The 11,990-nt window shown below is 47.3% G+C and overlaps 3 protein-coding genes across 4 annotated transcripts in view; 1 reads left to right on the forward strand and 2 right to left on the reverse strand.

The window, feature by feature from the left end:
* The first annotated feature begins 849 nt into the window (after positions 1 to 849).
* LOC122617606 (peptidoglycan-recognition protein SD) lies at positions 850 to 1,566 on the forward strand. Its single transcript, XM_043793529.1, has one exon. It carries the CDS (start codon positions 885 to 887, stop codon positions 1,443 to 1,445), a length of 561 nt encoding a protein of 186 aa, XP_043649464.1. The 5' UTR covers positions 850 to 884; the 3' UTR covers positions 1,446 to 1,566.
* Positions 1,464 to 4,422, reverse strand: LOC122617603. Of its 2 annotated transcripts, XM_043793524.1 has the most exons (4): positions 3,920 to 4,422; positions 3,131 to 3,766; positions 1,961 to 3,065; positions 1,464 to 1,897 (listed from the first exon to the last, which is right to left on the reverse strand). In XM_043793524.1, exons 2-3 carry the CDS (start codon positions 3,756 to 3,758, stop codon positions 1,975 to 1,977), a joined length of 1,719 nt encoding a protein of 572 aa, XP_043649459.1. In that variant the 5' UTR covers positions 3,759 to 3,766; positions 3,920 to 4,422; the 3' UTR covers positions 1,464 to 1,897; positions 1,961 to 1,974. The 2 variants fall into 2 exon arrangements, with proteins under 2 accessions (XP_043649459.1, XP_043649458.1); XM_043793523.1 differs by having other exon boundaries at positions 1,464 to 3,065.
* Positions 4,423 to 4,906: 484 nt separating this feature from the next.
* Positions 4,907 to 11,990, reverse strand: part of LOC122616673 — a 60,679-nt gene continuing 53,595 nt past the window's right edge. The window contains exons 29-31 of the mRNA XM_043792212.1: positions 11,588 to 11,905; positions 6,014 to 11,126; positions 4,907 to 5,840 (exon numbers count right to left, since the gene is read on the reverse strand). Coding sequence (XP_043648147.1) covers positions 6,148 to 11,126; positions 11,588 to 11,905 — 5,297 coding nt within the window. The 3' untranslated portion in view covers positions 4,907 to 5,840; positions 6,014 to 6,147. The remainder of the gene's footprint in view (positions 5,841 to 6,013; positions 11,127 to 11,587; positions 11,906 to 11,990) is intronic.

Below are 11,990 nucleotides of genomic sequence, written 5' to 3' on the forward strand. Positions count from 1 at the left end.
TAGCGGTACTTGTGCGAAAGCACACGCTTTCGCTCTCGGCGAGTAACTCGATCGCATCAAACACTTACGTTTGCTTACGGAGAGCTAGCTGATTACAGTTAGTTCTTACTCGAAAGCAGAAATTGGGCGAAAGAGTATGCTGTACAAGATGTAAATAACGGCACTTGCGCGAAAGCTCACTCTTTCACCTTGTTTCTATTATACACATTACATGCAATTCGGCGCGTAATTCGATCGCATCAAAAAATGCAGTAAAATGCAGTCCGTTGCTTAAATGCGTGAAAATAGTGCTGTTACATTATCGCTATAACTAGATAATTAAAACGAGTTTGTGGTCCGGTAATATAAAAGACAATGTGCAAAAGTGCTTCATCTTCATTCGCGAATGTTGGTGTAAAATATAAAAAGAAGAAATGTGAAATAACCAAAGTAAGAAGTTTGTGTAGTGCCTCGTATTTATGCACATACATATATATGTATGTACATATCGATCCTGATCCATTCATGCTAATTGAGACCAATTTCTAATGAAGTGCATATGTGGTAAGTGAATTAAGTGCTATTATCTTACACTTTTTAATACAAATTAATAAAAATCCCCTTTGCGGTGGCCCACAATGTGTAGTCGTTAGGGGAATTTCGCTATCCAAACCCCACCCATTTAGCAAAATTCTCAGAGTGCTTCCTTTAATCGTATCCCCCAAGTAATAGAACTCCCCTCTCCCAATTATCTATCACTGGCAAGAAAAATCCCCCCATCTCATGAGCTACATACAATATGGGGTCGTGAGACTATCTCCCAGGGGGCACTCCCCTTATCAGCGGCCATAGGTGCCACAGCACATAAGATCCCAGCCCAGTCAGTTGGCAGACACGAAGGTGGGATGACTTGGATCGGTTTGCTCATCGTTGGCCTCACAGCCATTGCTGTCCAGGGGGAAGTACCGATAGTGACGAGGGCCGAGTGGAATGCCAAGCCACCGAACGGAGCCATGGACAGCATGGAAACTCCCTTGCCTCGGGCTGTGATTGCCCATACAGCTGGTGGAGGTTGTGCGGATGATGTCACATGCGCCCAGCATATGCGAAATCTGCAAAACTTCCAAATGACCAGGCAGAAGTTCTCGGACATAAGCTACCACTACCTGATCGGCGGCAATGGCAAGGTGTATGAAGGCAGAAGTCCAAGCCAGAAAGGCGCCTTTGCTGCTCCCAATAACGATGGCTCCCTGGGCATCGCGTTCATTGGTAACTTTCAGGAACGGGCGCCCAGCCAGGCGGCCTTGGATGCCGCCAAGGAGCTGCTGCAGCAGGCTGTCACACAGGCCCAGCTGGTGGAGGGCTACAAGCTACTGGGCCATCGCCAGGTCAGTGCTACCATGAGTCCTGGAGAGGCACTGTACACTCTGATACAGCAGTGGCCCCACTGGTCCGAGGAAATGTGAAATGTAGCGGGCATTGCATAAGGTTTCGACACGTAAAGACCACTCCTTACACATTTATTTGTAAATATAATTATGTATAATTTGTTTTTTTTTTGCTTAAATACGAATACTAAAATTTTAATTTTGTTGATCTGTTTCCGATGTACTTCTTCGACTTCGCACATTTTTGTCAGCTGCCGCCTTGTTTGTTTTTTTGTTTTTTTGCCAGACCCGTTTAATAAGCAGGCCGCTCCCCAGGAGCAGTGCACTGGGCCACAATAGAGATTTGAGACATCACATAGCATCGTTCACCGAACCGGAACTTCCGCAAGAAACTAAGCTAACTATACAGAACCCTAGATGAAGCACGGAACGCAGATGGAACGAACGTGAACGTAATCGTAATGGTATGCAGATAGATAATGCGCCAAACGAGAGAGGTAAACCAAAGTCGGCAACGTGGCAAACAGATGCTGGTTACAGATTACAGATTTAGAAAATATAAAACAAGGAACTATACAAAATTCGTAAAGTACTTAGGTAAATTGCACTAATATAAACTCCCATTTGAGCTGCCGCTCGCACTGTCTGTACTGCCGCCCATGCCGCCGTTTCCGCTCATGTTACCATTGCCAATTCCTATGCCAATACCGCTTCCGTTGCCGCTCTGCTGGCCAAAGTCCAGCTGGAGCAGCCAGTCCCTCTTAGCCAGACCTTCGGGCGTCTCGCCACGCTGCGTACACAGCGGCTGGAAGCAGGTGGTCAGTCCAACGCTGGGCGTGAACTCCGCCCGTTCGCGTAACTCCTCCTCGGTGGCTAGCATGATGCAATCGTCGTCAATTTCGTCGCTATCGACGCTGTAGGCCAATTGCTGCTGCTCTGCCCTTTGTTGCACGATGCTGTCGCTGGTGCGCCGAAATGAGTCGTCCGTCTTGCGCAGGAAATTGTACAGGGCCACACAGCCGAGCACCACTTCGCGGATGTGCTTGTCACTGATGCGCAGCGGCTGCGCCAGAATGGGGAACATGTTGCACAGTATCCGCATCGTTTGATCCGCATGGGCATTGACCTGCTCCAGGGCCTCCAGTACGGCCCGGTCCTTGGGCAGATTGCGTGTGGTCACCAGATACGAGGTGGCTGGCAGTACCGAATCGCCAGCAAAGTAATAGCCCTGTCGGTCCATCTCCGTCGACTGTTGTTCCTCCAGAGCGTGCATCTTGTGCCTAATTAGCTCAACGGCAGTGGTCTGGTTATAGATGTCGTTGGGTCGGCTGCTCGCCGCCCGTTCCACCTTTGCGTACTGGAAATTGTTGTCGGCATCGACGATGCCCGTGAAGATGACGGTCGCGCGCTTGCGATCGTCGCCAGCGGCGGATGCGCTGCTCGCCGCCCCGGAACTCGAACCTGTTCCAGAGCCTTGGAGTTGGATGCTGCGCATGAACAGATTGCCCACACAGTGGGGCAGGTTGTGCTTGCGCTCCATCTCCTCGGCGGCGCTGCGCCACTGATCGTCAGTCTTTGGTAGTGTCACGTATTGGTCCTTGAGGTGCTCGTAGAAGCCCAGACAGATATTGGCAATCATTTCGTTTATCACAAATTTCGAGGCACGGAAGCAGTAGTTTCGACAAGAATGTACTTCACCTGCGTGGGGATAGAGATACGTACATAAATAAGTAGCCCGTGATGGGACGTCCATATATACTTACCCGTTGCCAAATACTTGAGCGTTATGGCCAGTCGCTCCTCGGCGCTGAAGGACTTCTTCTTGCGCTGCGGAGCATACTGGCTAATGATGGGCTCCAGCTTTTGCACTAGATACCGAAACTGGCTCTCTGTTATGGCTAGGAAGTAATTCAAGTGATAGCACTCATCCTTGCGCGACTGCAGTTCACTTAGTAAATTCTCCTTGCTGAGAAACTCGGCCTGGTTCTTGCGCAGCCACTCCTTGGTCCACTCGAGTCTTCTCCGCGTGTTGAGTATGCCGGCCAGGTCTAGAGCGCTTATCTTGGAGGTCTGCGGTCTGGATAGCACCGATGTTCTAGCGGCGCCACCGACTCCCCCAGATGGCCCGGCTCCTCCCGTTGCCTGGGGTTCCATTATTGCTCCTCCACCTCCCGGGGCGTTGCCGTCGTTGTTATTATCCGGTGTGACCCCAATCGAGGGCTGCGCCACGCCCACTCCTCCTGCGGAGGCTAACTGATGACCTGCGGTGGCCGAAACAGCGCCAGATCCAGCTCCTGCTCCAGCACTTGCTGCCAATCCTCCAGAACCACTACGATTTCCAACATCGCGTTCGCGCAGCACGCCAATAACCTTTAACTTGATTTTGTCCATGGGGCAGCCTGCAAGAAAAAAGATGGCCAGATATTGTACTATAATCCCAGGTCGACCTAGAATCTATAGCTATGCCAGCTATATAGCCGCACCCCACTTTTCGGCCCCCGATTTTCGCCCACTCGTCGTGTGTTTTGTGCAACAAATCGATTTTTACTCACCCTCCCAACCTCCCGTGTTCCTTGCGATGTGTGTATAACCAGTTTCGGATCTTCGGGTGAAAATACGTTTTTGCTACGGCCTGGGTTGTATAATTAGAAATGTCCGTCGGATCTGCTGTATCTATTGCCTTTCTTTTACGGGCTCAGCATTAGCAATTGGTTCTGGATTTTCACCTACGGATTATATGTACGTCGAATGGTACCCAAGAAAAATCCGATGCCAATACGAAAATGCAGCCATCAGCAAGCAGCAGCACCAGCAGCAGCAACAACAACAACAAAAACAGCCGAACGTCGACAAGTTTTTGGGGCCAGGAATTGCATAGAGCCCAGCCAAGGAGTTTTCCGGCCAGTTGACGCTTTTCACGGTTCGTTATCCGTTTTTCCTCGGCCCAGCTCACCTGCGTTGCGGCTATCACTTGACCGAAAACCACATTTTCCCCAATTCGTTTCTTTTTTCACGGTGATGTTGCCCGATTCAGTGTGACCGCGCCGATGACGATAAAAATGCCATACGGCCAGGCCGTAAAATGAATACCGTAATATACCACCAAAAAATACCATTTTTAAACCTATTTTATTACAAAATCTACTTTTTTTAAAACATTTAAGCCATACAGGCTTTAAAATGTAATTTGTTTCTTTAAAAAGATTAAGCAAGGCATTCACTTCAGTTAAAGATGTTATGAAAAGGCATAACATATTGCCATCCTCATTATATTTTAATTAAAAAAAGGCAATATATGGTGTGACCATAATATCCTTGTGTTGTTTTTATTAAAAAACACATATTGCTTATAACTTAAATCATTCCGCAGAACTAACTTTTAAAAAAGAAAAGGTACCAAGAACTATAACTAATAGATACGAAAAGTATATTTTACAGAGTTTAAAGAAATCTTATTATCTCTTTTCCGGTATACTTACAGTGCCACCCTCCAGAATTAAAAATTCTCCCATACCCAAAAATTCGAACTCCAATCAAAATTTGTATTAAGCATTTTATTTGGTTATTCATACGCGTGTGGGTTTACAATACAATAATGTTTTTCGTTTTCATTCAATATTTCTTGTATGTTTTTAACACAAATATTATTTTTATTCATATTCCATTACAGTGGTGATGCTAAAACGTTTAAATCCTTTCAATAATTAGGTTCTTTGACAAATACTCGTTCACGCAAGATGTGCATTACGAAAATTAGCGATACACTTAATGGCTGTTTTTTGGTATTTCTATGTGAATTAATTTCATATCTTGTTTGTATATGCTTTAAATTTGATCTATGCATTGTTTTTCAGATTGTATATTTATGTATGTTTCACTGTTAAAATATGCAAGCGAAAAAATTTGCTTGGTTCTGTAAAAAATGAGACTTTAAAAGCATTTCACTTGCCGCGCTTCAACTATTTCATTGCGTCCCCTTTTTCACATGCGTTTGTATAATTGCTTAAATTAAACTACAATAATAAGCGATTCATTTAATAATAAGTTTCCTTCGTACATGTACATATATAATAACTACATCAAATTAAAAGCAAATGTGTATTCCATTACAACGCCTAGCACAAAGATTTTCGGTTTCTGCCGTAACTTTATTTAATTTTTAAACATTAAAGCCAATAAGAAAATGCGTTGAACGGCTAATGGTTGCCATATTCATATTCGTATTCATATTCATGTCTGCGATTTTATAGTTTTTATAAATATATAAAATATATATATTTGCCTTTAAAAACTCGTGTATGCACTTCAATATCATTAAAAATGTGTGTGTGTGTAGATGGAAAATGTCAAATTTGCTAATTAATAAATCCCTTTTGCTGTTCGATTTGAAATCGGTGATGTTCAGAGCCGGTAAGGATGCGTTTCTCATCCAGAAACTCATTCATTAGTGCTTCGTCTAGAAGGGCGCCTTGTCTGCAAAAATAGAACGAGAAGAACCTTATTTAATAACCATTTTGATCTAAGTAGAGCGGCGAGTATTACTTTTCTCTGTCAAAGTTGAGCTCTGCTTCTAAATCGAAGACCAAGTAAAGACACAAAACAAAAGTAAAACGAAAAGCCGCGCAGCCTTGCCGTGTGATGCTTACCTAGCCAAATATTCTAAGTCACCGTTCAAGCCCCATTTTCATATGGGATTACGTGTGACATCTCTTATATATCTCTTTTCTTCTCCCTCTTGCTCTTTCTCTCTGTCTCTCTATCTCCTAATCCCATCCAGCGTTTAGTGGCCTTGGGGTGGCTTCTTGGCGAGATCGCGTCCTTCATCCTCGACCACCGTGGACTCATCGTGGGACCAAAAACTGGCCGACATTTGCGACGACGACATGCCACCCACACCAGGGAATGAATCCTCCATGAGAGTGCTGGAGGCACAGCTGGTAACGCTCCCGGACATCTGGGAGTTACCAGCGCTAGTCTGGTAGGTTGCCGTTGTGCCAGCCGAGCTGGTTGTTTGCTCCACGCACATGTTTAAGGAATCCACCGATACGTCCTTCGACATTCCGGCCTCATCCATTGGAAGTTCCTGGATGCCACCACCCACATTGGTTGTAGTGGTTATCACCCTGGTCACCGTGTGTTCGTGCCCATCGGCATCCGTGCTGGTGGTAGTCGTGGTCGTGGTGGTGGTCAGCCCATCACCTAGTGTCACTCCACCGCCGCTAACAAACTTGGTCATAAGATCCAACTGCTCATCGCCGAAGGATTCTATGCTCTCCTGTCGCGAGTGTCGCTTGTCGATCTCCAAGGAATCAATGTCCGATCTCGTGGTGGCGTCCTTGGAGATATCGAAGCTCTCAATGCTGCTGGTCATCATGTCGTGGCTCTTGCTGATCTCCATGCTATCGATGCTATCCTTTTCGGAGTCCTGGCTGTCGATCTTATACTTGGTATCCAACTCAGTGGTGCTAATGTCGGTGACTTTCCCTTGAACAGATCCTTCCTCCCGCTCCAGCTTCTGCTTTAGCAGGGCTTCGATGCTCTCTACGTGACTTGAGGGCACCACTTCGGTGCGGGTTACGGTCCGCGTTACCTTGGTCACCACAACATTACCCGTGGCTCCTTTTTCGCTGCCATTTGATTTATTAGACTCATCCGAGCGCGAAAGTAATGCAGCTTCCTCCCTGGCCTTGATCTCAATCAGATGGGCTTCAATGCAGGCATTCTCGAGACCCTCGAAGTCCTTGAGACTTGAGACCGATACATCGTCACCGGGGGCAGTTCCACTGCCACTGTGACGAACCACATATCGGCGGGTGAAGCTTCCATTGCTCGAATCCGTAGAACCTTGGTGTGTGCGATTCCGGTTCTCCAAGGAAATGGCTTGCTCCAGAGACTCAAACTCCTGTAGACTACTCATTGAGACATCGTCGTGCTCACCACGAGAATGATAGCGCCGTGCCGCCACATCGTACTCGGGGGTGCTCGAAAAGGAATCCTTGAAACTGCTGATGCGGCTACTGCCCACCTCAAACTCTCCGTCTTCCTCTTTAATGTCCTCCAGCACGGCTCCAGCTAAATCATATGGATATCGCAGCTGGTTGTCGGTCAACTGCATCTCAACCCAGCGCTTGTTGGCAGCTGCAGTTTCACTGGAATCGCTCTCCTCCTGCTGCTCGCTACTACTGCTGGCTCCAGTGGGAGGACTCTCCTCGAACTCAAAATTCAGGTCGTCCTTGTAGAGCTGTGATCCGAGCTTGGGATCCGCAGGCGCTGACTTGATGATGATCTTCTCAACATCCTCGTCGTGCTTTTGCACGTACTTAATTGGTTTAATCTTTATGCTCTGACCACCGAGATCTACTTCGTTGGCCTCCTTGGCCACCTCCTCAATAATGACGAATTCATCCGAGATATCGGGTTGTTCGACCATTTCAAAGGAGTCTGGTGAATCGGGAGCCTTGCGATCATCGTATTCAGCTCCCACTTCAGCGCGCTTCAATTCCTCGAGCTTCTGACGGTATTGTTCCTGCACCCGTCGTTGAAAGTCCTGCTCCTTCTCCTCGGCCTTGGCCTTCTGATATACCGAGGTGTCGCTTGCCTTGTGCAATTCCTCCTCGGTACGCACTTTGTAGAGCATCTTTTCGGGGAACTCGTCGGTCTCTTCCTCCAGGATGGGCGATTTGATGTCTTCCGTGACCATAATGTCGGGTATGTTTGAATAGTCCTGCATATTCTGGGAAGGACGGCGCTCCTCGATCATTGCTGCCTCCGCCTCTAGCTCCTCGGTGACGCTGTCCTCCACAATAACCTCGGCTACCAACTGGGATGGTGTAAATGGACGCTTTTCCAGTTCGCCACTATGATCCATTTCGGCTGCCGCCTGCTTCTTCTTTTTGCTCTTTCGTTCTTTGGGGGAACGGAACTGGCGGGCATATTCCGATTCGTAGGGATCTGTGTCAGATTCGCTTTCTGATTCCTTGCCTTCGCCCAGTAATGCAACCTCCTTGTCCAAGTTTTTCAAGGCATCTCCCGAAATGCTCTCATTACGCTTGTGACCCCGGCGTTTTGATTCCCCGCCTGGAGGAGTACTGGCATTCGAATCCTGTGGGGAATGTTCTTTGCTCTCCATTTCCAGCATAAATGTGGCGTCTTCGGGCACTGAGGCAGATGGAATAGACTCATCATGGCCGTACTGGAAACCCTCGATGCCGGTCAACGAAGAAGATCCGGCAGATCCAATAATATCATCAAAGTTTTCTACAACAGTATCAATGTTAGAAGTGCTTGACATGCTCACGGAAAGAATACTGCCTTCGTCAAGGCTAGAGGCCAGCTTGGACTCGTCAATGGACCGACGTGGATCTGCGTGATACAAGAGGATGTCCTCGCCTTTTTCACTCTCCCGCGGACTATCCACCTTGCTATCCTCCAAGGGATAGGCCAGGCCCCAGGTGCGCTCCGCCTCCTTGGCCTTAGGATATTCCTCGATTTGCGCAACCTGAACGGGCAAGGACTCCTCGTCCTGGGTTTTTGGCTTGAAAATCATTTCCTGGGAGCGCTTCATGAGGCTCTGCTGTTCGCTGGTTGGATAAGCAGTTCCTGGCAGCTCTACACTCTCATCACTGTCCTCGTCATCGGCTCTCAGATCGCCCAGACGCGACATCTCTTCGGCCTCAAATGCGTCGACATCGGCAGAGGAGGCCACCAATGTCTCCGACAGCTCGGACACATCAATGCTGGCCAAATTGGCCGAAGTCTCCGACTGTGAATCTAAGCTACTGCTTCCGAGGGTGCTGACTGCACTAATATATTCGGTTCCATCTGTGCGACCAGTGGTGGTGAATTCCCGCGCGGTTTGGTACTCGCTTGAGGTACCAGTGCCTGTGGTGGTCACAAGGTTATCCAAGTCTGAGGACAAAGGTCGACTTTGAGTCTTATCGAAGCTTCGGTGGAAGCTCTCGCTTGAGCTAGAGGTGTCTACATCGGGAATAGACCAGCGGTTAATGGAGTCCGGCGACGTCTCGGTTTTAAGTCGATGAACCACAGCATCAATTGGCTTCATGGATTGATCAGACGAGAGCTCTTCAAAAGTGCTTGTTGTAATTGATTTTTCGGTTGCAGCCTCATCACCAACGACACTTGCGACGGCCAATTTCTCAGAATAATAATCTTCCATGGAGCTGAAATCCTCGGCGGTTTCAGTAGAAATAAAGCCCAATGAGGCTTGTTCCTCCTTTGCCAAGTGTTCTTCCATGGAGCTCAACTCCTCGGCTGTGCCGGTGGAAATGAAACCTAGCGAGCCGTGGTCATCACGTCTTTCTCCCCTGCCAAAGACATCGTGGGCATAATGGGCCATTGCCGCTTGTTTATTAAGGGTCTCCTTGATTGTGGTGTCGAACAGACCTTCTGGTGGCTGAGTACTATCCAAAGTGGAAGTCTGCATGCTTGTTTCGGGTATGCCAATGAATGATGAGATGTCCTCGCTCTCACCAGCAAAAGAGAATCCCTGAGGCAAGCTACTCGATTCAAGTTCGGAAGAGGTCCCCTGGATTAAGTCTTTAAGCTCCTTATCCTCAGTGCTGTGCTCTTCCTCCAGGATTTCATCTACGAGAAACTTATCAAGCGTACTCTGCATGCTGGTTTCTTGAGGTTGTTGAGGCGAGTGAACTACTTTTTGTTTGCCCGCAGTTGGGATTTCTTTTTCTGATGTTTCCCACTCACTTTTTTCTAAGGGCAATTCAAATCTTTCAGTTGAGGCTGCCTTCTCAGAGATTGTATTTACAATTTCCGGAATTTCCTTACTGGACTCATCGGGATCTTCGCTGCTCGAAGGAGCAATTTCAATGAGGGCTCGACCACTGGAGCCGGTGGATGTGGTTAAACTCTCCTCGGTCGTTACTTTGGACATCTTTTGCTCTGCAGTCTTGTCCTTATCAGCATTCTCGAATTCGAGTATGTCATTCCGAGTTTCCGAGCCTTGTCTGGTTATCTTGCTGTCCATTGCAGTAGGATCTTCGGGCTTCATCGTGATGAACTCCTTGAAAACGTCGTTGGCTTCGTCCGAGTCAACGGATACCTCCTTCATTAAGGAAATATCTTTAGCATCAATGCCAATTTCGCCCTGAGCTTCCTCTTCTTGCGGTGTAATACTTGCAGAGCGTGTCGATGTCTTGATGATAACATTACGACTGGATTCCCCAATATAAAAGCTAGTGGTCTTTTCGGCACCCTCTGATTTTTCAGTGTCGGCATCATCGACGGAAATCTCACTCGTTGGCTCGAAGCTTTCGGTGTGATCCTCCGAAGCAGTGGTGGTGGTTGTGACTATGTCCCGCAACTGGGATCGAATGGAGAGCTCTGTGGAGGGCTCGTCCGTCTTGGAAATGTCCTCTGTAAGCTCGAAGCTCCTCAGACTAATGCTATCAGACTGTTCAGCTAGGGCAGCCAGGTTTTCAAATGGTTCCGTGTGCTTAATAGGAGCACGGGGCTTTGGAACCGGTGCGGCGGCATCAAAACTAATATCAATCGGTATTTCGGGCTTCGGCACTGGGCCAGGGATGGTAGTGCTATCAGTGCCTTCGGAGACGGGGGAGCTTGCTTTGAGTACTCTTGGTTTTGGTGTGGGTGTATCGTGGCTGGTGGAAGTGAAGGCATTGGTTATTACCGTCGGCTCAGTTTCGGTTTTGGTTTCCGATTCTTTCGACGGTGGTACGGGAGTGGTATCGGTTTCACTTGAGTTTGGTAAATCGCCGCCTGTTTCTACAAAACAATAGGTGTGAAAACGAAAGCAATTTTAAAAGTGTTGTGAAAGTCGAGAACAAAAGATGAGGAAGAGTAAATACGATTACGGGATAGAAACGGGAAATAGAGTAGGTGATATAAGGGTATATGCATTCAAGTATATGGTTAGCATAGGAAACACAAGTTTATAGAGATAGATAGGTAGTATAGGTTAGTATAGGAGAGCATGCATATTTCATATGATATGAGTACAAAATGAATTAAAAAATTTAAATGCAATTAGAGCTCAACTTGATCAATCAAAAAGTAATTATTGGCCGCGAATATGGTTCTGCCATTTCACTAGGACAACATAAATCAAAAGGAATACAGCACATACATCTATAGTGAGTATTTTTGCTCTACCAACGGCATTGAATGAGGCAAATAAAATGGAAATCATAGCTTATCACTAGACGCTTCGCTTTCGCTTAGGGTACCTGCGATGAGATCTTGGATATCGTTATCGGGAGTAATTTGGTTTTGTGCCATATCGGCCATGGTGTTGGTCGTGGGGGAAACGCTTTCATCCCAGCTAAGTTTGGAAAAGTCGCCCTGCAGGGCGCTGATCTCGTCCTCGGGCACCGACATCTCAAACGCCTCATCGAACCTGGCGCTTACATCGTCCATGTCGGTGGATAGTTTCTCGATCTTTCGATCAATGCGCCTGGCTCTCGTTTCACTCTCGTCTTCCGCCTGACATCGACTACTCTCTACTGGAAATGATACGGGTACGGATTCGAGAACTGGAACCGGATCTATATGGTACATGTCACATGGGAGGCGGAATGGGAGCAAAAAGCAAACAATTCAGGAGAGTGGTTATAGCCAACGGACTAATCA

Source organism: Drosophila teissieri, chromosome 3L (assembly GCF_016746235.2).
Source record: "Drosophila teissieri strain GT53w chromosome 3L, Prin_Dtei_1.1, whole genome shotgun sequence".
Classification (NCBI taxonomy): domain Eukaryota; kingdom Metazoa; phylum Arthropoda; class Insecta; order Diptera; family Drosophilidae; genus Drosophila; species Drosophila teissieri.

Excerpts from the sequence above, each read along its gene's own strand:
- LOC122617606 (XM_043793529.1), top strand. The coding sequence starts at position 885 with ATGACTTGGATCGGTTTGCTCATCGTTGGCCTCACAGCCATTGCTGTC.
- LOC122617603 (XM_043793524.1), bottom strand. The coding sequence starts at position 3,758 with ATGGACAAAATCAAGTTAAAGGTTATTGGCGTGCTGCGCGAACGCGAT. Across the intron at positions 3,066-3,130 it reads GCTCAAGTATTTGGCAACGG|GTGAAGTACATTCTTGTCGA; the intron begins GTAAGTATATAT and ends ATCCCCACGCAG.